The sequence below is a fragment of the Rhinopithecus bieti genome, unplaced genomic scaffold (genome assembly GCF_001698545.2).
Source record: "Rhinopithecus bieti isolate Rb0 unplaced genomic scaffold, ASM169854v2 scaffold_42380, whole genome shotgun sequence".
Lineage (NCBI taxonomy): Eukaryota > Metazoa > Chordata > Mammalia > Primates > Cercopithecidae > Rhinopithecus > Rhinopithecus bieti.
Genome location: NW_016818327.1, coordinates 1,977,536 through 2,004,805, shown reverse-complemented (window position 1 = coordinate 2,004,805; position 27,270 = coordinate 1,977,536). Strand labels below are relative to the sequence as shown.

Below are 27,270 nucleotides of genomic sequence, written 5' to 3'. Positions count from 1 at the left end.
TTCAGAAAGAACAGTTCTCCACTTTTACACTGTTGGTGGGAATGTAAACTAGCACGGCCACTACGGAAAACAGTGTGGAGATTCCTTAAGGAACTAAAAGTAGACCTACCATTTGATCCAGCAATCCCATTCCTAGGTATCTACCCAGAGGAAAATAAGTCATTATACAAAAAAGATACTTGCAAACTTATGTTTATAGCAGCACAGTTCGCATTTGTAAAAATGTGGAACTAGCCCAAATGCCCATCAATCAATGAGTGGATAAAGAAAATATATATACCATGGAATACTATTCAGCCATAAAAAGGAGAAAAAGAAGGGCATTCACAGCAACCTGGATGGAATTGGAGACCAATATTCTAAGTGAAGTAACTCAGGAATGGAAAACTAAGCATCATATGTTCTCACTCACATGTGGGAGCTAAGCTATAAGACACAAAGCCGTAAGAATGACACAATGGACTTTGGGGACTTGGGAGGAAGGATGGGAGCGGGACAAGGGATAAAAGACTACACATTGAGTACAGTGTACACTGCTCAGGTGATGGATGCACGAAAATCTCAGAAATCACTGCTAAAGAACTTATTAATGTAAGCAAACACCACCTGTTACCCAAAAACCTATTGAAATAAAAAAATTAAAAATAATAAAAAAGAAAGAACAGTTCTTAAAGTATTTTTGTGCTTCTATTCTCCAATCACCTAGCACCATGTCTATTGCAGAGTATTTAATCATGACAGAGCTTTAGGCATACAATACCACAGTCATTGTTGTAATGCAATACAATACAACAGTCATTGCTGGCCAGAAATCTGGTCAGTATATCAAGCTATGATTTTACTCCGGGGCCATGAGAAATTGAGGTATACAAATGCTAATCTCATTACACACATAGTATTAAAGCAACTATGGGAAACTGGATGGACATTCCCATCTGATCTATGAAGTAATATAGACTGGGCTTAGTAAAGCAAGCTTGACATTCAATAAATAACACAAAGATCAAGAACCAAAAAGGAAAAGAGGCAGACATGAGCAAATAAGGCTCCAACAGAACTAGAGATTAAGATTATTATGAAATCTTATTTTTTAAGATAATCGTATCAATAGAAGCAGTTCAAAATTCCTGATCACAGAAATTCTTCGTTTTTTTCTTTGTTAACTTTTTTTTTTTTTTTGATTACTTGGAAATACACAATAAAACATCCAAACACTTGGCCACACATTTTTTCCCCAAATAATGAGCAAAATGGGTGTACTCTGTGTTCATATGCCTTCAACAAGGTTCAGGGAACTAGTCAAACTACTCACCATAAATTAGTATTATCTCATAACCCTTTGGCATAAAATAAATGGAAGTGAAGTAAATTATCTAGAAATGTACAATCTGAAACTATATCTTTGACGGATTTTATCTAGAGAAGGAATAACGAATAGAAAGTGAACAGTATAAAAAAACAGAAATGAGAAAGCAGATTTTCTGATTCAAGTCACTTGATTTAGTTAATATATCAATTTTTTAAAACTTTACCTTCTAAAATAAATACAGGTTGTTTCCTTATTGTGACCACAATCAATCTGAGACCAAATGTGGAAGAAAACAGAGGAGACCATTGAGGTTCTGGCACAAATACTGAGGTCTGGCCATAAAGTAACACACAGGTTGATTGGTTCCTTGCATGGAACAGCTAAAAGCACAAAGCCCATTCTATGTAAAGGCTGGGTTCTGCAAAATTTGGCAGATAATAAACTTTAATGGTACTTTTCATTCACACTGCTATTAGTGCAAAAGCAATAAAAAACCTGACAAACTTTTTTTAAAGAACTGCTTTTACATTTCACTTTTAAACAGCCCTTGCTCCATTCTGGTGATGTAATGGGAAAGATTTACAAAAGCAAAACAGTGATGTATGCCCTCAACTGGAATGGTAGTGGACACCTATTTAGTACTGCAGTACTCAGGAGCTAATCGTAGATGGTCTCTTAACAGAATAGAAGAAAGTATCTAAACAAGTATACATTCATTTCAATTTCCTCGTATTTCTTAGAATGACTTTAAAATCAAAACATTTCATTTCAACCATCTTAAGCTAATTCATTTTGAACTTGCTGTATCTTGGAAGATTTACCAAATATTAGTATGGCATATACACTCTAATGCCCATGTTTAAAATCCACAAGAAAGTAAACCAATTGCTAAAATCCTTTTAATTACCAAACAGAACACAATAAAAAGCTGAGGTAACAAGATCCAGAACTAACGATAAGATGTACTCTCTATGGTTTAAATGTCAGGGAGACACATTTATCACTTGAAAACAGAAAAAAGTAAGAGAGACAATCTTTTGACCAGTAAACCACAGAAACTGATTCTCTGGAGCTGAGTACTTTTTCACTCCCCTAATAAAATTTCCAGGGATGGGGAGAAAACATGATTTTCAAAGACAGCAAACAAGTTCCTATATTAATGGGAGAGTTCATGTTAATAAGAGCTCTGAACTTTATATTCAACTAGTTAGAATCTGAGCTAACTTTTCACCTTTTCAGGAACTCTCTCTACTTGCTTAGTGCTGCTGAACACCGGAAGCATGAGTGTCTTCACAGAGAAACATATGTGTGAGTGTGCCAAAGCATCACTGACATGTAAATTGGAGTGTGTAGAGTAGCCACTGGTCTGTGGTTACTACTTAGTATTCAAAACAGTCTCAAAGCACAATGGTAGATTCACCAAAGAATCTTTGAAGAGTATATCAGCACCAGAAATGACTTCTATTTTACTGTTCAATTGCCAAATGACTCTCTTCACTCTGAAACAAATACAATATAATCTCTCTCCCTTCTAGAGAGTCACTACATTTTAAAATGTTGAAGACGTCCCAGGGAACTTGTCACAGATGCAAATGCCAAGTCCTTGCCCTTTCCTCCCTGCCTTCCCCTCCATTCTGACTGAGCACATCTGGGCTGGAGCCCAATAATGCACACTTTTAAGAATCATCCTGGGTGGCTCCTACTGCAGATGGCCCAAGAACTACACATGGAAAAACACCCTTTTACTAAAACAGAATTACTCTACAAAGTTTATGGGGAAAAAGTCTGGCCTCCCTCGACGAAAACAAAGAGCATTCACAGACATGCAAAAGCGTTTGACATCACTAGCAATAAATGCACTAATTTCCCTCAATGAAGTAAGCAAATGTTAATAAGTAATAATACCCAGTGAGTGCAAGGGTGAAGTGCAAGTGGTAAGCCAAACATGACTAGTAAAAATCTTAAGACTGAGAAATTTCATGCTCATTTATGCTAGCTATAAAAGTTGTCCCAGTCATTTCAACTGCTGAAATAAAAGAGAAAAAATGAAGAACTATATTCAAGTAGCCAAGTGTGGAACTGTGAGAGTACTTCTAGATTGTGCTAAACACACAGCAACGCTTCAAATACACCTCTTACTTAAGGTGGAAAATGGTTCTGCCTGTTGCAAATGGGAGATGTAGGTTTCCTAGTCATCTGTTCACTATTGCAGTCAGCATTTTAAAAGACTTTATGTAGGTGTTCAAGAATTTTCAGACTAATCATTTGCGAATATGAATCTTTTCTATTATTAACTCCAAAATTGGTAAAATTATTTTAGAACATATACTATTTTTAGTCTATGATACCCATGTTTAAGCAGCCTGTGGAATTAAAGACATATACAGAGTATACCAAAGAAAATTTTACAAAATATGACTTGGAAATGTGCTTCAGACACTGAAAAGAAAGTGTTAGCTTTCAGAAGTATTGGGACTATTAACTTATCATGTAGCATAAACATTCAAACTAATAATCATGTGCCTAAATTACTCTAAAGTATTGACATGGTTAGGCTTTGTGTCCCCACCCAAATCTCATCTTGAATCGTAATCCCCCTATCCCCACACGTCGATGTCAAGAGACAGACTAGGTGGAGGTAATTGAATCATGGGGGCGGTTTCCCTCATGCTGTTCTTTTGATAGTGGGTGAGTTCCCATGAGATCTGATGGTTTTATTAGGGGCTCTTCCCCCTTCGCTAAACACTTCTCCTTCCTCCCACCATGTGAAGAAAGTGCCTTGCTTCCTCTTCACCTTTTGCCATGATTGTAAGTTTCCTGAGGCTTCCTCAGCCATGCTGAACTGTTAGCTAACTAAAGCTCTTTCCTTTACAAATTACCCGGTCTTGGGCAGTTCTTTCATAGCAGTGTAAAAATGAACTAATACAAGTATCTAATTTAAAAGGTTGAACTGTTGTTTTAGATTATGGTTATATCTATTTTGAACTCACCATAAGTTCCTGTTCATATGTCCAAACGCCACAAGCCAGTTCCACGCAGAAAATGACAAGCAAACTTCCAAAGTACTGTAGAAAAACAGAAAAGTATGCTGTTATTATAGTACCAAAATAAAGGCTCCTCAAAGACAAACTTGGTATTATGTTTACCTAGTGAACAAGAATACAGAGGCGAGTTTCCATGAAGCCCCTCAGAAGCAGATGGGGAAATTTTCAGCAAATTTAGAAATATCTGCAGATAACATTTAATATTCATCTCAGTGAGTCATAGTTTATTAGCCATCTCCTGAGAAAAATCTTTTATAAATGCCACTACTTTCATTAGGATAAATAAGAATTTACATGTTCTAGTTTGATACACTTCAATCAAGTTCTCCAAGAAAGGGGACCTAAGTCCTTTCAAAGTGGACGAGGTGCAGTCAACAAGTTCAACGCTCTGCCCATGAGCAGACTTTAACTCACTCTTCTAGGCAATGGGGGTGGGGCGTCTCCTTTGCATTCTTAGAAAAAGCACAACATAGAACAAAATCTCAACTACTGTTGACACTTTATATAGTAAGTTTCTATTATGGGGAAGGCACTTGGGATATACAAAAGAATATCAAAATTGTGATAAGGCATGCATAGGCAAAAAACAACACAAAGTTTAATACAATGTCAAAAACAGAAATGGAGATAAAAATTCAAGATTCCTATGAAATAGAGAAATATGCAGTGCTCCGAAAGGTGAAAAGAATTGGAACAAAGAAGAGAAGAGAGAATACCAGGTAAATAAAAGCCATGAACAAGTGTGCAGAGGCAGCTGCAAAGTCAAGCAAAGAATCAGGGAACAGGAAACAGATCCATCTAGCTGGAGTGGGGTGGTCAGAAAGAGGAATGAGAAGCGATCAAATGGGAAAGATGGACTGAAGCCAGATTATGGTGAACTTTAAATAATACACTAGTGAATTTTAAATCCATCATGTAGGCATTAAGGTAGCATCTTTCAAAGGTTCTGAATAGGGGAACAACATTATAAACTGATGAAATAAAGGCAAAGTTCTCAATGATTTGGAAAAAGGAAGTTTGCTAAGGGGGAGGGTGAAGATCCCTTAGAAGGCAGCACAAGAGGAGGGATGAAGTGAGCACCTGAACTTAGATGGTAGCCTTGCAAATAGGCAGAAAAGAATCATTTTAAAAGGTATAGGAAAAGAAAATTGACAAGGCATTAGACTCATTGAATTTAGAATGGAGGAGAATGATGTATTTCACCAAAGCAGAGAAATTGGGAGGGGTAAATAGCTCTGTGGGAAGATAAAAAATCTAATTTTATTTGATTAACATAAAAATGTCTATCTAACTATCAGAAATGTAGACTCAGCTGAGTGTGGTGGCTCAGGCCTGTAAGCTCAACGTTTGGGTTTTGGGAGGCAGGAGGGTCGCTCGAGCCCAGAAATTTGAAACCAGCCTGGAAAATATAATGAGACCCCACATCTACAAAAAGAAAAAAAAGAAGAAGCAAAGAAAATTATCCAGGCATGGTGGTGTGTGTTTGTAATCCTAATACTTTGGGAAGCTGAGGTGGGAGGATCACTTGAGCCCAGGAGATTGAGGCTATAGTGAGCTATGATCATGCCACAGCACTTCAGCCTGGGTGACAGAGAGAGAAACTCTCAAAAAAAAAAAAAAAAAAAGTGTAGATTTGAAGCCTACATAGCCAAAGATGGAATTGAAAACCATTATTATGATTAGGAAAAAACAACAACTTTTGGATAGTGCTCTGTTTATCAAGTAGTTTCACAATTAATTCACTCAAGAATCCTGTGAAATAGAGAAGGCCACCTCATTTTACAAACAAGAAAATTAACACAAACAGCAGATAATGTGACTTCCACAAGAATGGGCATAATGAATTTGGGAGCACTGGATCACTGTAGCTGTGTTCCTGTGTCACACCTTGCCCAGCTGTGGGGGTAATTTTACAGAGGCAAGCCGCAAATATACGAGAAAGAACAAGCTCTCTAAAAATCATCCTCACTAATTTCAGCAGGAATAAAACTTCATTGCAATTATGAATATTCCATTCTATTCCCCCTGTAAAGTGGGAGGTCAGGGTGGGAGTACCAGGTAGTGACGATTTGTGAATATCCTCCTTCAATGGACTGAAAGCTCTACTAAGGGCAGGTACTTTCTTGCATTCCTCATCACATAATAGGTGTTCAATGAGTATTTGTTAAGTAGAAGAATAAATGCAAACAAAGCAGAGTGGTATGATATTGAGTAGGACTCGGAGCTACCTTGGACTGGGTGATCTTTTTATAAAGGTGATCTTTAAAATGAGTCAGTACAGACAAGAAAGAAGCAATGCTGTTAAGACTTCTAAAAAAAGCAATCCAGGAAGAGGAAATACCAAGTGTGACGTGTGTGGCCTTACATGGTGGGCTAGCTGGTTAAAAACTCAATAGTAACTGGCACACAGAAAGAGTGGGATGGGATACAGGGTATGCAAGTAGACGTTGTGAGGTGCGAAGAAACAGATCATTATGAGCCATGGAAAGGATTTTGGATTTTATTCCATGGGTAATTCAAACCCATTAGCAGGTGGCATGATCTAATGTACACTATAAAAACATAATTCTAGCAATTTTGTGAAAAAATGACCTGTAGAAAAGAAAGGTCTGATAAATCAAATAAAAGATTGCAGAAGTAGAATGAAGGAAAGAAGATGGAAAAAGTGGACTGAATTAGGATTGTGAGCCATCAGGATTCAAACTTAAAGTTTCTTTGTTTATAATATTTGCTAATAAAAGGGGGAGTGGAGTATAAGATACAGAAAACGGGGCTGATTTTCTACTACCATAACACACCTCCTATGATTTAAAAATATAAATCATTGCTATTGTTTTAATATGGTTCCTTCCTATTTCTTTCATATAAAAAATAAAGAATATATAACTGCATAATCTCTCAGACAATAACACAGCTTCAAAATAACTGTTGGTTCAAAGGATAAAGTAGTACTTTGTTAAGGGGATCTCATTTTGCAAGCTACTTTTATTTTTGGCATACATAGTATTCATGGTCAGCTTTAATATACTCAGATATCATTTCAAAGTATTGTTATTTCTAGGCCTTACTTTAAAGATTTCAGCCTTAAAAGTACGATTAGAAGAAATTTTGTGAGCATAGTACTTCAAGCCAATTTTTCTCCAAACTTTCTTTAATGCTTTACTTAAGAGATTTCTAGACATAAAAAATATTATATTTGCATCTTATGTTACAAAGAGACCAAATGTTCAGTAACCACATACTAGATCACTTTTCTAATCTTTGATAAGAAAAGGCCCTTAGAGACAGTGAGTCTCCAGAGAAAAATTAAACTATGAGACATTTTTTGCATCTCAGATTCTTAACCTAAATTCGTTTCATATTTGATGTCTGGCTACAATGAAAACCAAAGCATCCCTGAAAAGGCAAGCTATGTTTATCAATAAAACACGGACATGGATGATGATTATAAAGAAAATAGGAAATTCCCAGACTTTGCCTGGAGGATAACCACGTAAATTTCTAGACAGGTTTTATAACCTTTTAAATCCTACTTGAATATTCTCTCATTTTCTGCCTCTTGGAGTCATTAATCAGTTTGCAAATGTAGCCCATGATTGGTATGGAGGGGCTAAGTTTCCTATGAGCTGGACACTCTTAACTCTGGGAAAGCTCTAAAATGACTGTATCTTTCAGATTTCCAATGGGTTCATATGATGTCAGTTCTCCCGAACAAAATAATTGTTTTTCTTTATTCCACTAACACTCAGGAACGCTGATTTGTTTGACTTTGAGGTTGAAAAGACAAGTTTCATCAACATTATAACACTTTCTTGGAATAAATTAAATTTAAAATTTGATTCAAATAAAATATTTTTACAAATGATGTTGCAGCTTCACGGTCAGCTGTCTTTTCTTTGTTGTTATTGCTGTAGCCTGAAACATCCAGTGTTCTAATTCCAAGGAAAACATTAAATGTCAAATTCATCCTTAATACAGGATAAATAGACCATCTGCATCTACCCCTAAATTTTCTTTTGTGGCGAGATCTGAGTCCTTGATAAAGTCATTCTCATACTGATTATTGCACTGAGAATCACTCAGCTGCTATTTAGTTTAAGAGCTAGATTTGAAACATCTATAAAGCATGATGCTAATCTTTAATTTAATAACAAAATTAGCCCAGAATTAAACACAGTTCCTGCTGAGTTGTGTTATGGTATAAAGAGTACATCCATATCAATTTCACTACACAAACACCTGTTATCTTCAACATTTCTGGGAAAATGTATGTATCTCCCCTGATGGTGGCAGCAAGTCTTCCTCGTGTTTCTTGCTTTCCCAATGCATATGGTTTAACGAGATGGTATGTACCAGTCTAGTTTGCAGAGCAACTCACCCTCTCTTCTCCTAGTGGGTTTTCTTTCTAGAACGATGAAAAGTGTTCTGAATTTGGAGTTAGATTTCAGTTCAAAACCAGCTCTGAAACATATTGTGTGATCTTTAGCAAACCATTTAACTATCTTTGTGTCAGTTTGCTTATCTGCCTGATAAAGATAAAAAAGAACCCCCTTTTATAGTTTCCATCAAGGTTGATTTGATACATGTGAAAATGCTTTGGAAAATGGAAAGCATTATAAAAAATGCTATTCTGTACTAGTCTGTGAAACAACATCCATAATGACTTGTCCTCTCTTTCCATACGTAGCCTTCATTCTCCGCAGTGTGCCACAGTGTCTTCCTCATCATTGTTTTCCAGTATTTTACCTCCTATTCTTTATTTTTTTACTTTTCTCCCTCCCTCTGTGTGTTGGGGTTTCCTTGTCTGCTGTATTTCAGGTCTCAGAGACTTTGGCTTACAAACCATTTGGCTGCCCTACTCATAAGTCACAGTGCTCCCTCCACTGCCAGGTCATCAGTTCTGGCTGGCAAGGATCTTGTTCTTAAACATTATTTTATCCCCATTGTCCAAGCAGCACCTGTCACACAGCAGGTACTAGGTGGAATGTCAGTGGAAATAATGACCAGTTTACCAACTAAGACCAATTTCAGCATTCCCTTGGGTTTCTGTAATTTGAAACTTGAGTGTCTTATTAACATTTGACTCCCCTTAACTTCTGCCTATACATTTCTATTTTCAATATTGCCTCTCTTTTACCAGTGTCTTTTCTGTAGATTATGCTGTAATAATCCAGTATGCCTTTAAACATTTAACGCAACTTACAAGTGAAAGAAAGGGAGTAACATGCAAACTCTCCCCATCTCAAGCTACTACCATCTAAACATTTTAAACAAATGAAGAATGAATAAATGTGTGTCTATACAGGAAATTAGAATGTCATTATTTCCATTACAAACTATTTTACTTGCTTTGAAAAATTGTTCAATACAGAGTTCCTGAAAATACCTAAGCTCCCTACTACAGATCAACTAAAACTTGTGTTCCACAAATAAGTTTTATTCCTAAACCTACATTTAGGAAAAAAAAAATGCATCTAACACAGCATTCTGATCATAGGATACACCCCCTAAATGATGTAATCAATCATATTTTTTCACCAAGTCACTGAAGCTGAGAATAAATAACTTTCGGTTCAAAGATGGGTGCCTTCATGTTTTAGGTAATAGAAGATTAAATAAAACAATGTATGTGAAATTGTCTTGTTGACTTAAAAAAAAAATAAGCTGTAAAAATGGAAGAACATAGGCTTTGAAGTAAAATAGAGCTGGCTTCAGATTTTGGCTACTTGACATATCCATTGGCTAGTCTTGGGCAAACCACTACACCTCAGTTTCCTCACTTGTAAAGTGAGAATGTTAAAATTACCTTGCAATGCTGGGAAAAAGAATCCATAAGGTAAAGTGCTGCTTCCTTGTAAGCAGTTCCTAAAAAGTAGCCATTATTAACCATATCATAATTTTTACTAGAACACAAACTCCAACATGAACAAGAGGTATCATTGTGTTTTAAATACTTACCACACTACCTGGCACATAGCAGACACTCAATATATGCTTCTTGAGTAGAGGTAATTAGGATTAGAGGAAGAGAATGACAGTGTATAAAATTGCTCATCCTCCTGAGACTATCAGTGTCACCCCCACAAAAGGGTGTCTAATCCCAAAGGCTATTACATGAACTTTTAGTAAAACCCTTGTCCAGTGAGACTGTATTTGGTATTTTCCAAAACATTTTTATTACAAAACTAAAGCAGGATGGGTGTGGAGGGTGGGGAACGCCACTTCTTTTTTAAAAGTAGTGAAATCAATTTGTCTGTTATCTTAAATAAACTGAGGTTGGTCACAGAATGACCAGAATGACATGTTACTAGTCCCTTTGTCCGCTGGAAGTATCTGAGGAGGAAAGGAAGGGCAGGACACCCACCTTCCTATTAAGCCCTTGGGGATGTGTGGGTAAATGCATCCCCTTGTAGAAACAAAGAGGATTCATTCCCACTCCCCCACCACTTTTAAAGTTATTTCACATCACTAGATGTATGCAGTCAAAATAGTAAAATCTCAAGGAAGGCCCTTCTCTTAAAGAAACATTTATTTATAAAAATGATCTGCTTCCCTGATACCACCACCCCTTAGGATTTCCCCCTAAAGAAAGCAGATTCAACACTTGCCTTTATCCCTTCTTCCCCTTGAAACTTCACTAAAACAATAGTAAAGGGATATTTTAAAAGGCATAATCCCAGAGAAAACTGAAAAAAGGAAAAGGAGACAACAGCGAGTATATTTTGGAAAAGTGCAAAGCAGAGAGCAGAGTGACAAATTTCTCAGCAGTCCCCCAAAGGGTGAATGATAAAGCAATAGTGGGAAGACCTGATTCACATCACAGAGTCCCCAAAATACTCACGTATTGGCAGCTCTGAGGCGGGGATAAAGAGAGAAGGACTTGTTGAAAACCCCATTTAGGAAGAAGTTAGACCTCCCCCCCAACACAGGCCCCTCTCCCATCCTATGTAGCAGGGTGACTACCCTACCTTCACCAATAGAGGTGCTTGAGGAAGTGGAGACACTAAAGCAGAGAGTCAGGACTGGGGACAGCAGGTATAGTAGATGACAAAGTACACTACTAGAAACACAGAATTGAAGGTCAAATTTACATACATTTCCTACAAAGGTTCAAGACTCAAATCAAACCAAAATAGCAGTGGACTTCTTAAGGACAGCAGACGAGTGTCTTCAAAATTCTGAGGAAAAAGTAATTTCCAATCTGGAATTGTATAGCCATCAGAATTAATGCATGAGGGTTTATAAAGCCATTTTCAGGGACAGAGACTTTAAAAAACCTCCTATGAATGTTTTTTTCTGGAAATTACTGGAAGACATGCTTCCTAAAATGAGAGACTAAACAGTGAAGGACAATGACTTGGAATCCAGGAAACAGAGGGACTAACACAAAAGGGAGGCAAAGGAAATTCCAGAATGGTAGTAAAAGGATATCCCATGATGGCAATAGCTTCAGGAAGCCTAGGTTGGAGCAAGTCTAGAATGTTCTGAGATATATATATATATATTCGATATATATGTATATTCGAGATATATATATTCAAGATATATATATATATTCGATGAAATGCCCGATATATTTGACTATATAAAGAAAAAACTTACAACAGAAGGAAGTAATTCAGAGTTGAATTAAACACAAACACATAAAAACAAAAAACAAAGAAATTGATGAATTTCAAGAAAAACAACAGATCGTTCCAGAAAGAAAATGTAAACCCAGTACTTCATCGGATCCAGCTGTAAACAGCATTTACATGGCCATAATCATGTAAACACCAATCTAACCATAATTATGAAATACCTGAGTTGAGGTGAGATAGGAAGTATCGTGGGAGGCAGAGCAGGAAAGGTTGCCAGTTCTTCATCTTCCATAAGTGGAAGCCAATGGATAGTGCCCAAAACTAAAAACTATACAAACTAAAAGATATTACATAAATATATGATTTGGAGATACGGAAGTAAATTCCAAAGGAATCTGCTCAAACAAAATTGAAAACAATTGCCTCTTGGGTATGGAAAAACGCCAGGATGAATGACTGCAATGTTTCATCATAAGCCTTTTGGAACTAAATTAGCTCTCTAAATTATGTGCTTGGAGCACACTGATAAAAGTAAAAACAAAATTAAAACAAACAATAGCCCTCCGCAGGCCTTGACACCAAAGAGAAAAGACTTCGTAGCTGAAGGACTTTGAATATGCTTTACATAGAAAATTGTAAGTGGCGCAATTATACTTCAGGGTTATGGGAGGTAAAGGAGGTGAATGGAGAATGGAAATATTCTAACTGCTCAGGTACAATCTTCCTTTCCCTAAATGTATCCTCAGTAATTCAAAATAGAAGTGGTATAACAAAAATATAAAAAGTGTATACTGAGGCTAGACCCTGCTTTGAAATGTGAAACTCTTCTGCAATATTGCCTATTAAAACTATACATTTGGGAGGTCAAAGCAGGTAGATCAGCAGGTCAAGAGATCGAGACCATCCCGGCCAACATGGTGAAACCCCATCTCTATTAAAAATGAAAAAAAAAAAAGCTGGGCATGATGGCACACACCTATAGCCCCAGCTACTTGAGAGGCTGAGGCAGGAGAATCACTTGAATCCAGGAGGTAGAGGTTGCAGTGGGCCGAGATGGCGCCATTGCACTCCCATTTTTTTTGAGATTCTATCTCAAAAAAAAAAAAACAAAAAAAAAAAAAAAACAAAAAAACAACTATGCATAGCAGTTTGCCCAAATCAGTTTGAGTTTATTTTCCATGTTCAGTTTCAGTCCCACAAAATCATAGAACGCTTAGAATTCTGTTTATTGTCAATTTCTTTCAATGATAGTCTGGATTTTGCCTTATTTGTATTCCTCTTGCGCCTCTGAATGAATGAAAAGTGGAAATTTTTTTCCTTTCACGTGCTTCTTTACTGATAATAATGGGTATTAACAAACCTTTAATAAAAAGACAATATTGTGCTTTTGTATTAAGTATTTCCAATAACTTTCCTTTGGGGGGAAAAGCTGACTTTTTAAAATTTTCATTTCTAACTTTTATTCATCTAATGAAGAGCAAAAAAAAGCAATCTTCTCTAACAAAGGCCAATTCAATTTATTGAGTGCCTGTATTGTGGAAAGTATTAAACTTGGTAAAAGCAGTTGAAGAACATAGGAAAAGATACTTTCAATCACTAAGAGCGTGTTTAGAGAAAATATACTCTCTACATATAAAACTTAACACCCTCATTCCTTTCAACTTTACAAAGGGAGGACTCTATGATATATATTATCTAAAGAAAACAAAAACCCTATATCTAACTCACCACAAATACAAAAGGCAACTGTTTTCCAAACTGATTTTCTATATAAATGCCACTGCAAATGAATTTTACATTAAAAGAATTGTAATGTTTTCCTTGAACACTTTTACATAAGTTTATTTTTGTGCAAGCAAGCAGATAATTAACCAAGTATCACAGAATCCCCTCAATAAGAATCTACTACACTGAAAGAAAAGTAAAAGTATAAACAACAGAAAGTTATTTTAACTTACTGTTCTCTGAATTTATAACTAAAAACTCAGAGTTTTTTCATAAGTAACGTTCAACATGATTTAAAACCACAAAAGTCAGATTTGCTTATCTTGTAAAATTGATACAACCTGTGATTTATCTCCCCCCAACTAAAAGTTATTTCAAAATATAACATCCTTTACTGGACATTTTAATATTTTTAAAACATGGGGCCTTTTGACTCCTATCTACATGCTACATAGCCAACACTTTTAATAAACAAAAAGTTTGATGAAAGGCCTACGTTCACTAAATGATAAATGATAAACTCCAGTCTCTATCCTGTCAAATACTAAACTCTGCAAACTTTCAGTGCTAAGTATCTTTATGGCAGTTGTTTATTTTTCCTTTCCCAGTGATTGGAGGTTTAAAAATATTATGTTACTTATAGTTAGTAAATAAGGGAATTCCATTGCCAAATATTTGTACAAGATAATGGAACAGCTGCCCTTCTATTAGGAATCCATGGGGAATAAAATACTAACAACCTCAAGAGTACTTGCTGCTGAAAACACATATACACACATAGCCTCTGTTTTAGCTATAGCAGCACACACTTGGTAATTTCTGAAGGCCACTCATTCACCATGTCCAATATCTCTCTACAATTTTTTTTTAAAGTCAATAGAATCAGGTCAGCCTGATAGGAAAAATAAACTAGAACTATAGACCAATGGTTAAAGAAAGAGTCTTGTCTTAGAGACCGTCCCAAATCCACCAGTATCAATAACTACTCAGGACATGCAGAAATTTAAGCTCAGATTAAAAATGTACGGTCCTTTGTGCATGCTTGTACTTGAATCAATATTGAAGATTCTTTCTAAAGTTGTATCTTAATTTACTTCCCTTTTGAGTTTAATTTACATTAATTGCTGAGCTAATTTCTTATTAAAGATGTTGGTGAAATTCAAATTAGTAAGGGTTTGCTTCACGTGATGTTCAAACTACTAGACAGAGAAATGTGTTATGCCAGGATGTGCCGGTCTAGCTGAGGGCTACAAGTTCCCAGGGTCAATGATGTACATCATGAGAGGTAAGGCATTAAGGGTCAGTCAATAAAACATCTAAACACACTAGAGAGGTCACCATGTATATAGTGTCTATTGCCTGGTAAGCTAAGTCAGCTAAAGTGTGCAAGCTCAGCCCTATCTCAAAAGATTTACAGGCTGTTACTGGTTTCTGAAAAGGGTATCTATACAGATCATTGGGCCATTCCTAAGAATGTGAGACGGGGTCCCCATTACCAAAACCCACACATGAACATGCAAACAGGAAGGAGCCTTAGCAATATCTCAAGCAACACAGTCAAAATAATACCACACAAAATTCTGACCCTTATTGTGCCTCTCACTCAGACCTAACCAAATGTGTCCAGATCCTTCCCAAACAAAAGAGGGGAATGAGTTCACTATAGTCAGCATCTTTATTTTTATTAAATATTTTTTTGGAGACAGAGTCTCATTCTTTCACCCAGGTTGGAGTGCTGTGGCAAGACCTTGGCTCACTGCAACCTCCCCATCCCAGGTTCAAGTGATTCTCCTGCCTCAGCCTCCCAAGTAGCTGGGATTACAGACATGCACCACCATGCCTGGCTAATTTTTGTATTTTTAGTAGAGATGAGGTTTTACCACATTGGCCAGGCTGGTCTTGAACTCTTGACTTCAAGTAATCCACCTGCCTCGGCCTCCCAAAATGCCGGGATTACAGGCATTAGCCATTACGCCCTGCTAATAGTTAGCATCTTTATGAAAACACTTTCATAAGACAACAAGTTAGGAAATGAGAAGTTTTAAAAGACGTTTGATTAGGCAGAAAGAAAACTCGTACTATAATAGCTCTCAACAACTTTTTAGCTTATCTATAACTCTAAGTCCGTGAAAGTATCTCCTTCTAAATCACATTTTTTTATTTTCAAACAAGATATATACTTTATTTTTGTATATTCTCCAGAATGATCACAAACCCTATTTGTTAAAAAAGGGTATTAAAGGAAATAGTTTCCTTTAAATTTTACAAATCCACATATATAAATATTTATTACAAGTAAACAGCTTGCTCTTTTCATTGATAAATAGATTCATGCAAATACACTTTCTTCCTAAATCATAAATATTTTTATTCCCACAGAAAAAAAGTGCAAGAACACTATTATTTGTGAATGTAACACTCTGATTCACAGTCATGCTCAATGTTCAGAGAAGAAAAAATATGTATAAACAATGATAAAATTAAATCACCAAACTTGCCAAAACATTAGTAATTCAGTCTAAATGATAGAAGGAAGTTTGAATTAACTACAAATTACAGAATAATTGTAAAGAAATGCACTTTTGTTACAACAAATATTTGAATATAACAATGTTGAAAAGTAAAGAACTGCTTTTATAAATAAACCAATGATGACGTGAGGAAAGCATATCCATTATCTCTAAGTAAATGTTTTTAACATCCTTGAAAAGTTTATTCGTAAAAATTTGTTCTCCAAGTTTGTTTAAGCAGTTCTACCACAGTCGTCTGACACTAGTTAATTGTTTATGAAAAGTCTTTTCCCTGAAGCTGAAAAATCACTGCAGCGTTCCAAAGAACTAATGTTGTAACCTCAGCAAGGTCCTCGTGGTGCTGCCTTGCTTCCCTAAACTCACCTCAGCCCAGCACCCAGTGTCTAGGTGCCTAATTTAGCTTAGTCACTATATTTTTAGTATCAAGTGTGAACTAAAGACATCTAGATTAATAGAATTTTATTTATAAAGAGCATCTGGAAAAAATCTAAAACATTAGATGGCCTTCCCCACATGAGTACCTTTATTCGTTCATCAATAAAGGCATATTGTCAGAATTAAAGCATCTCCTCCATTCTCTCTTCTATCATTACAAAAGGTTGTCAAAACGTGATACTCCCTTACTTAGCCAAGAGTAACAAGACCAGGTATCCATTTTTCCCAGGTAAATGAGCAGAAGGTCCAGGATTAGGGAATAGACCCTCCCATCAGGGATACATAGCAAAAGATAGATCAGATCGTGCTTCTGCTCACAAAACTTCAGATCACAGAATATGCTTGACATTCAATTTGGCCCCAGTTCACACAGCCAAGTCTCAGCCATATCTGGTACATATCTACCCTAAGACATACATGCGCCTTTCTCCAAACCCACTGTGAGCTTTCCAGTCTTATCACAATTGTTCCTTCCACCAGCCTTTGGGTCTTCCAAAGCGCCTTTTTCCCCTGGCCCACTGTCCAACAACCACTCACTGCCGCTTGCCCTTCTCCATCACATCTCAGCTCAAATACTTCCTCAGGTCCTTTTGTTAAATGTTCTTAACAGAAGACAACTATTGTTCCTTAGAGTTTTTTTGTTTGTTTTTGTTTTTTACAGTACCTTTAAAAACACAAAGAGAGAACATTTGGAGTGAAAATATTTTCATAATAAAAGGTAAAAAAACCCTAATTGTCTCCTTAGAAGTTCTCAGTCTGTGCTTCAACTCAGCTGTGCAAGCCCTACACAGAATGTGAAACTGTAAAATATTTTAAATGCTTGTTTAGTGGAAAAGACACTGCAATGATTCATATTTTACTTAATTAGAAATTATTTTAAGTTGCTATCATCTAATAAAATTCTGTTATTTTATTAACTCTTTAGAATTGTATTAATATTCTTCTTAAAATGTTTCTAAAATGTCATTATTTTAAGGAAATTTGCTGTTTCTAAAGTTTAAAATTTTTTAACTAAAATAATGACAATATAAAGAAAATTCAGGAATAACCACTTATTTTAGAATAATTCAAATGCATTGCTTAACAGAAATACAAAGTGATACAACTACAGTGTTAATACATTTTAAATACAATTTAAACTATTGTTTCTGTCATCTAAGCTGAGAAGATTTATCTTAGCCTGAGCATGTCACCTGAGCCTATCACCTTTTCTCTGAAAAAGGGAAAAGATATACAGATTACAATTCTAAAAATGTGAGTTTTCAAAATTTATGTAGTTTCAAGAAAAAGCTTACCTTAACTCATAATCTTATTTAGCCAACAACTTCATTAGACATTACACATAAAGCAAATACTAACCATGTTTTTTTTTCTAAATATTCCATCTAAAAGCTGCTTTCCTCACTGGCTTAAATGACTTAATTCTCTCATCTTTTACAAACGTTATCTGCCCTCTTGTTTTAACTCTCTCTACATTTAGGATACTGTTTCCTGAGTCATCTCCTTTTAAATGAATATTTTCTGGTTTATGTTTGCCAAAGGAAGTTAGTAGAGAGATATGTGGAAGTAAATGAGAAAGTGAAAACACTGCACAATTGCTGAATTCACCTCAAGGAAACATTCGCTGAATTGGTGACCAGTATTCACAGGTGGAATGAACATTTCAATAGCATGTGCTGCCAGAAAAATACCTGACTTTGAATTTTCCACAAACTCAGGATAGTCACCAAATCAATGGATATTGAAATATTTTGCTTACATTTAACTAACATTATCTCAAATGTATATATCTAAAAACAATCTATAATAAGGTTTAAAATGCCTGCAGTGACATAGCACACCATACAAAAACTTGAATCATTCATATTTCAAACCTTGAAGTAAGACAAAGGTCCAATGACCAGCCAAAATCCTGTCATAAAGACCCAACACTAAAGCCATGAATATCACACAGTTATTCTGGGCCCGTCTCTGACACAACATTATTTTGAAGACATCTGCTGACATACTTTCCTGGGGCATCAAAAACCATAAAATACTTACAAAGTAAATTTAACTGAGGGGTTAAAAGATCAATATGCTGAAAATTATAAAATACTGATGAAAGATGACACAAATAAATAGAAAGATATCCCATGTTCATGGAAGAGAAGAATTAATATTGTTAAAATGTCCATACTATCCAAAGTGACCTATAAATTCAATGCAATCCCAATCAAAACTCCAATGTCATTTTTTACAGAAACAGGAAAAAAATCCTAAAACTCCTATGGTACTACAAATCCCCAAATAGCCAAAGTAACCTTGAACAAAAACAACAAAGCTGCAGGCATCATGCTACCTGATTTCAAAATATATTATAAAGTTACAGTAACCAAAACAGCATGGTATTAGCCTAAAAACAAACATATCAACCAATGGAAAAGGACAAAAAGTCCAGAAAGAAGTAAACTGACACATTTACAGCCAATTGATTTTTTGACGAAGATGCCAATAACACACGATGGGAAATGGAAAGTATCTTCAATAAAGGGGAACAACTGGATATCCATATGCAGAAGAATAAAATTACTATCATTTCACAGCATAAGCAAAAAAAAAAAATGTATTAAAGATTTAAATGTAAGACCTGAAACTGTAAAACTAGTAGAAGACAATGTATGAGAAGAGCTCCAGGACACTGATCTGAGTAATGATTTTTTGAGTATGACCCCAAAGTCACAGACAGAAAAAAAGCAGAAATAGACACATGAGATAATATTAAACTACCGAGATTCTGCATAACAAAAGACATAATTAGAAGAGTGAAACCCATGGATTGGGAGAAAATATTTGCAAACCATGTATCTGTTAAGGGACTAATATCCAAAACATATAAGGGACCCAAACAACTCAATAGCAAGAAAGTAAACAACCCAATTAAAAAATAGGCAAAGGACCTGAACAGACATTTCTTAAAAGATGACACGCAAATACCCAAAAAAATGCTCAACATCACTGTTAGGAAAATACAAATTCAGACAACAATGAAATATCAACTCATAGCTCTTAGAATGTTTAATATTCAAAAGACAAAAGATAACAAATGTTGGTAAGGCTATGGGGGAAAAAAATCCTGGTATACTGTTTTTGTAAATATAAATTAGTACAGCCATTATGGAGAGCGGTATGGAGGTTTTCAAAAAATTGTGAATTGAATTACCATATGATCCAGCAATCTCACTTCTGAGTGTACATCCAAATGAAATGAATAGGAATGCCAAACAGACATCTGTATTCTCATGTTCATTCCAGCATTATTCACAATAGTCAAGATATAAAAGCAACCTAAGTGTCGATCAACAGATGAATGGATAAAGAAAATGTAGCCCCTATATACAACAGAATACTATACAGACCTAAAAAAAACCAAGGAAATTCTGTTACTTGTGGTAACATGGATGAACCTGGAGGACATTATGTTAAGTGAAATAAGCCAGCACAGAAAGACAGATACCACATGATCTCAGTTATATGTGGAACCTAAAAAAGTGTTGATCTCAGAGGAATAGAGAGTAAAATGGTGGTTACTAGAGGCTGGTAGGGTGAAGAGGAGGATGGTGAAAGGATGATTAGTGGGTACAAAGTTTCAGTTAGACAGTAGGAATTACTTTTAGTGACCTATTGCATAGCATGGTGACTACAGAATGATGTATAATTGTATATTTAATAATGATAAGCTGTATATTTCAAAATTGCTAAAATAGTAAACTTTAAACACCATAAAACAATAAGTGGGCGCAGTGGATACGTTAATTAGCTTCATCTAAGATCCAAAAAGTACGGCGCCGGCCGCGGTGGCCTCAGCAGCCTGTAATCCCAGCACTTTGGGAGGCCGAGCGAACAAACACGAGCAGGAGAGTCGAGACCATCCTGGCTAACACGGTGAAACCCGTCTCTACTAAAAAAATACAACAAACTAGCCGGCGAGGTGGGGGCGCCTGTAGTCCCAGCTACTCCGGGGAGGCTGAGCAGGAGAATGGCGTAACCCGGGAGGCGGAGGTGCAGTGAGCTGAGATCTGGCCACTGGCACTCCAGCCTGCGGTCGACAGAGTGAACTCTTCTCCCGAAAAAAAAACAAAAAAAAAAAAAAAAAGAATCCCAAAAAGTATACATACATCATTGAAACGTCAAATTGTACCCTATGAATACATACAATTATTACTTGACAATTACAAAAAAAAAAATTTAAATTATAGTTTTTAAAGAATTCTAGCTAACAAGTCAAATAAAGTACATGTATTGAGTAGATATGTTTCTACTATATAAAAAAAGTATAAATGCTGAATAATTTTTCATTTCCTGAATATCAATCAATAAAAGCATTACTATCATGTAATGCTTTATCCATAATTCTACCTCAGCAAAGTTTACTGATTTCAGCCACCTTCCTCCAGCCCCAAAGTCTTACTTAGTTCACACCTTTATCCATGGCTTCTGGGGATGATAATGTAATCACTAACAGGGCTTTCTATTGTCTCCCACTTAAATGTGAATTATCATTTCATCACAAGCTGGAAATACCCATTGGTTCTTTACAGCCCAAAGAATAACATTTAACTTTTTGATAAAGACCTTCACAATTGGACTTAACTTCATCTTCTTCTCACTGTGCACCAACACCACAGCCGCACTGACTTTCTAAGTTTTGCCTAAGCTTTCCCTGTCCCTACACACTCTTCATGTTGCTGTAAATCTCCTTCCTTCTTCATCTCCACCAGGAAACCCTTATGTATTTTCAACATCCAGTTCAAATAAAGACTCTACTGTGAAACATTCTGGAAAGCTCCATTTGCTCCTGATTCTGGGTTCCCACAGCAATTATTTATACATTTAATATTACATTTCGCTTTGTAATTTTCTTTTTATTCACCCCTTTCATCTTGGTTCTCTCAAGTATCTATCACAGATGGGTACTCAATACACAATTAAGGAGGGCAAAAGGAAAGGAAAGGAGAATGAGAGGTGAGGAAGGTAAAAAGGAAAGGAGAAACTGCTTGATTCTTTGAGAAGATAAGCAAAAATGATAACCACAGTAGAAATTTTAAAGTTCATTTTATAATAAGCATAGGAAAAGACCATATTTTTAGAAATTAAATGACTACCGAATGCTTTGGAGTAATAAATGAAGCACAGTTAAGTCTTCTAGAAACAATGCCAGCAATTAGTTAAATGCCTTATAACAGTACTGTGGTGTAGTGAAACATGTGTGGTCTTTGAGCACAGGCTGCATTTGAATGCTAACAACAACTACCAGCTGTGTATCTTTGGGGATTCTACTTTTCCTCATTTGTAAAATTAGTCTAATACAGTTGCTATGAGTACATTTTGAGAAAACAAAGGTAAAATATTGGGCAGATACTGAACATACGGTAAATGGTATGATGAATCTTCATTTAGAAATAAAGTTTAGGCTATCAACCAAAAATATAAACAAAATAATAAAGACATAAAACTTGATTAATTTTTACTTAAGGACTTATGACTAGCTATATAATTATAAAATTCATGACTATGTAAGAGAAGGCCTTAAACAGAGACTCTTTAGAAAATTAATTACTACTTAAATATATGCTGATTTGCATTATGATTTTAAACAAACAAAAGAAAAAAGAGGGGAAATTTCTCCAAGGCCATTAAAATTTCACTTGATTTCCAGTAAGGAAAGCATTCAGATCTGGTTCAATCACTCTATATTTAAAGAAAGTTTGAAAAGTGCAAGCAATCAATAGTTATATTCAAAGTCTCTGGAAAAATAAAATTGAAAAAAAAAAAGCACATCTCCTTTAAAAATGATTCATTTGTATTAAATACGTAAGGTACGTCCAGCTGAATTTCTGACAAGCGCTTGACTACCTTGTGGTTTGCTGGCAGTTGAGCATATATTTGCATCACATCCTGACAAATGATGATCTCCTGATGGTGACATTCAGCTGTTGTCAACATCATAAACATGTCTGTTCAATCTGCTGACATTCCCCCTGAGCTGGCACTGCTTTCCTAATGCCTATGTTAATAGCAAGGTAGAACTGCAATAACAAATGAATTTCATTTGGTCTACAGCTAAAGCCTTGGGAAGTACCCATCTAAGGCTTAAAACCAATTTCAATGTAGCTTCAATTTCTCTTTTAAAGGGAGAAGGAATTTCTACTACTGAAATTACTGTGAAAGGCATGGCATATTCCAGTTTCTTTTCTTAGTCATTTTTGGCTTGTTTTCCCATTATAATTAGAATTTAATTATTCTTAATCTCCTCATATAAATACATAAAAATTTCTGTTCTATGACAGTTTCACACTTACTAAGAACATATCTAATGAGTATGTTTGCCAGATAAAGCAAATAAAATAAACATGTCCATTTAAATTTAAATTTCAATGAATAATGTTTTAGTATATGTATATTCTAAATATTGCATGGGACAAACTCATACTAAAACATTATTCATTGTTTATCTGAAATCAAATTTAATTGGGCATCTTGTATTTTATTTGAGAACCTTAAATTAGGGTGTTTTAACAACTTATATCTATAAATCTATTATTCAAAAGAAGGATGAAATTCATGACCAAGGCTTCTCGGAAATGTTTTCCAATAGGTGGCCTAGCTTGTAGAAGTTTTCTGTTGCTTTTTGGTGACGGCTGAGGGGAGGTTGGTTACAAAGACCTGTTTTGAGGGAGGCTCGTTTACTTTTCTTGATCAGTCTGTTGAATATTGGCATTTTATTTTGCTTGAACAGCACAACAGCCCAGCTGCCAGCTCTTTTTTTTTAAATATATATAATCATTCAAGAGATATGGCAGCTCTCTGAGATACCAATTGTCTTTTGAAAAACAGCTTTCTTACACTAATCTGTTTTACAGGTCTTAAAAGCAAAACAAGGCTTTGAATACAGGGAAATGGATAAGTTGGATGAATGCATTCTGCTTGTTTAAATATTTACATCCAAAATAAAAGTAAGAAACTTCCTTAAAAAATTGTTTTTAATTAGGATAAAAGGCTAAAGGGCACACAAAAAATACTGTAAGTTACTTTGTAAATATTTGCCAAAGACCTTACATCATGTCACACTCTGCAGTATTTTACCACCAGACCCCCATGAGCCATTTCCCTTGTAATCTAACCTTTTCTAACAGCCAAATCTCTCTGCTAAAATCTCATGCTCATCACTGCCTTCCAGGCAACATCTTTAATCTGATGTGCTGGTCATTCCTACGTTCACTATTCTAATTTATTGTCTGTTATTCAATGATTTAATAAACACTTATTAAAGCACTGAGCAAGGTGAATGGTTCATATTACTAAGTTGTTTGTAGTCTGGTAGTCTGGGCTGATTATTAAAAAGAAAAGGAAGTTTATAATAAGGGAAATACACTAGGCTTCAAAAGTTGAGAAAAGTCTATTCGAGACATCAATAAAGGCCCAGTGAGAATGGGCTTCGCAATCAGGAACGCCGAGGTCTGAATCCAAGCTCCCATCCTTACTGCTGAATGACTTGTGGCATATTACTGACCTCTCTGAACTTCATTTAATAATTACCTATCTCAGATAACTGTCGTCAGGTTTAAAATGAAAATGTTTTATACATTACAGGATACATTTGTAAACACTTAGGCAAAAAATCAGCTATTATACAGTAAAATGGCAAAATTGTTACAAATATTGGAACTAGACTGCCATGGTCTGAATACTAGATCCTCTCTTTACTAGCTGTGTAGACTTAGGCAAGTCACTTAATCTCTCTATGCCTCATTTCTTCATCTATATTAAGTGACTAATAAGGGTAATTCAAAGTTTTAGTCCAATTTCATACTCAGCAGAGAGGATAAAATTGATTAACTTGTGTACAAGAACTCTTCATTTTAAAAAAAATTCAGGTAAAACTCTACAGTGTCTGGCACTGTAAGTACTCAAGAAATGTTAACTACTTCAATTATCATCAGTGTCATAATTATTACTTAAAGAGGTAGCATTTCAGATAAGTCTTCATGGGCTAGTAATATTTAAATGAAAGTACTGAGAAGAAATTTCTGGTTAAGAAGACAGCAAGAATAAATGTAGAGAAGAACGAAGCAAGAAAGTTTGTTCAGGGATCAGAAAATACAGAACCAGAGAATAATGAAGTAGATAAGAAAGCAAAAAATGGCAGATAAAGGCTCGATTGTAGAAGGACTTGGTGCATGTTTGAGGTGTTGGTATATACTTCATTACCCAATAGGGAGTCTCTACACCTGTCTGAGCAGGAAGTTAGGAAAACCTGAACTTGGGCATCCCAGAGGAGGATAGAAAAGAGAGGACAACTTCCCAAGACTGTAGAATCTGAACTGAGAGGAGTCGGTAGCTGTTTAGAGGAGAAGGATGTGGGGAGGAAGTCAGAGAGGAAATTGCCTGAGAAACAGACCAGATGCAAATTGGTTGTGAGTGACAGATACATGGGAGTTGAGACCACAGATCATTCTTTAGCAAGGGGGAAGCTATGTTGGGTCTAGACAGAGTAAGGACTAGAAACCTGCCATGAGAGGAGAGGTAGCCCCAAGGGAATGGAGAACGAACTGCCAAAGGCAAGCAACAGGAAGGAGGAACCAAGATGTAGATGTCACCTAGGGACATATGGAACAGCAATGCATAAAAAGATGCTTTGTAAAAGAGTACATCCAAGAAGCAAAATGGAGATGGAAAAAGGCAAAATCAATCCATGCTCATCATCCTCCCAGAGGGTGGCACTGAACCCTTTGGGCTGAGCTTAGAGCTCTTCTTCTCTGGCCTCATAGCACCCAGTGCAAACCCTATTAGAGTTCTTATCTCATAAAGACAGGTCTGACAGCAAAAATTCGTGGTATATATGATCAGTAAGTGTTTAGAGAAAGAATGAATGAGTAAATTAGTAGCCTGTAGAACCTCAGTCCTCCATGCCACGTTTGTATTATAATGCTGTTTCCAGTATTACAAACTGGACTGTGATTCACAAGTCTAAGATTTGCCCTACTTCAAATAGCAGGCCACATTACTTTGTTGTTTGTCAATTTGCATTACTAGCATTTAAGCAGCCTAAGGGAATGCATAAAGAGTTTTCAAAATGTGTTTCCAAAGCTTTTGTAGTTCCATGAAATACCTGACCCTACTTGCCCTGCCGCCCTCCAGCATCCCACTGCATAGGAGCTGTGCAGAGTAAAAGCTGGGAGGAGGGAGGAAATGGCAGTCAGACCTTAGTTGGTTATACAAGAGAGACATCATTGTAAGACTGTGTTTTCAAAAAGAATTCTGTGACTTTTCACTTAAAGCTTGAAATATGTTATACTCTACTCAAATTATAGAAGGTTCATGTAAAGTAAGTCCTTTTGTTTATGTTTAAATTATTGCCCAAATATCTAAAATTGCAAAATAAGATCCCAAACTTTTCCACCATTCTCCTTTCACTGTATACCTATATGAAGAGAAATAAAGCAGTAAGCATGTTTCCCCATCTCTGAATGTTGTTTATTTTCTTTTTTTTTTTCTTTTTTCTTTTTTTATTTTTGAGACAGAGTCTCGCTCTGTCACCCAGGCTGGAGTGCAGTGGTGCGATCTCAGCTCACTGAAAGCTCGGCCTCCCACGTTCACGCCCTTCTCTTGCCTCAGCCTCCCGAGCAGCTGGGACTACAGGCGCCCACCAACACGCCCGGCTAATTTTTGTGTTTTCCAGTATTTGACCTGAACAGTTACCCTCCAAGAAGCTAAGTAATACATTAGCACAGGTTATACTGTGAAATGCAAAGCTTTAGTCCAACTTCACACTAAGATACTGTTTTAATTGGCTTGGCATGGAAGCCAGTCAAGCACGAGTGTGTGGGAGTTGACTCCTGGAGCCAATTTGTTCTCATCTGTCCTCAGCTCCACATTCAGTTATGATTTCATGTTGGTAACTTAAAATTGACCATGCTGGAGAATTTATCCCACAGACATCCTCAAATGTTACAAATCTGAGCTTTTTTTCTGCCCAGTGATCCAGCCTACCAGCACACCACTCAAATTGTTTAAGTTCTTTACATGAAATTAACGCACAGCCAGGGCTGAGACCTACTACAAAGAAAGCATATACTCAATGAATTAGTTTTTCAGCCTTACATGTCTGCAACTGTATGTTAGTAATCTCACTACCTGGTGCCACTAGCATATATTTTACACATTGAGTGCTCTTCTAAAAATATCTATATAAACAGCATTTTAATCAACTCAATTTTTTAATGTTAAAATGTTTACCTATTTTGAATTAAAAGACTAGGCACAGAATTTAAATAGTGAAACTAATTTAACAAGTACCTAGTGCAACTCTCAGAGTTAAAAACATAAACTAAGATTATAGAAACTGAGACTCGTTTATGTTCTCTAAGCTATATAAAGGCAGTGACAGGGCTATTACCTATGTCTGCTACCTCACAATCTGAGTTTCCACACGAGCTTACAGGGTGAATTTGTTTAAAAATAGAAGAGAAAGAAACAGTTCCTTTATGGCTTCTCAGTTCCAGTCCCAAGGGGACTTTTTGAGTGCTAATAACGACAAGGACACTAGAAAAAACTCATACTTTCAAATGAAAATATCAACATGTAGCTGGAGTGAAATAATTAAA

The 27,270-nt window shown here is 35.9% G+C and overlaps 1 protein-coding gene across 5 annotated transcripts in view; it reads right to left on the bottom strand.

Annotated features, from left to right (window-relative positions):
• The window catches only part of TSPAN12 (tetraspanin 12), a 71,251-nt gene that overhangs the window by 23,761 nt on the left and 20,220 nt on the right, over nucleotides 1-27,270 (bottom strand). For all 5 annotated transcript variants that reach the window (XM_017856942.1, XM_017856946.1, XM_017856945.1 and 2 more), the window contains exon 5: nucleotides 4,300-4,374. In XM_017856942.1, the coding sequence (XP_017712431.1) occupies nucleotides 4,300-4,374 (75 nt within the window). The remainder of the gene's footprint in view (nucleotides 1-4,299; nucleotides 4,375-27,270) is intronic.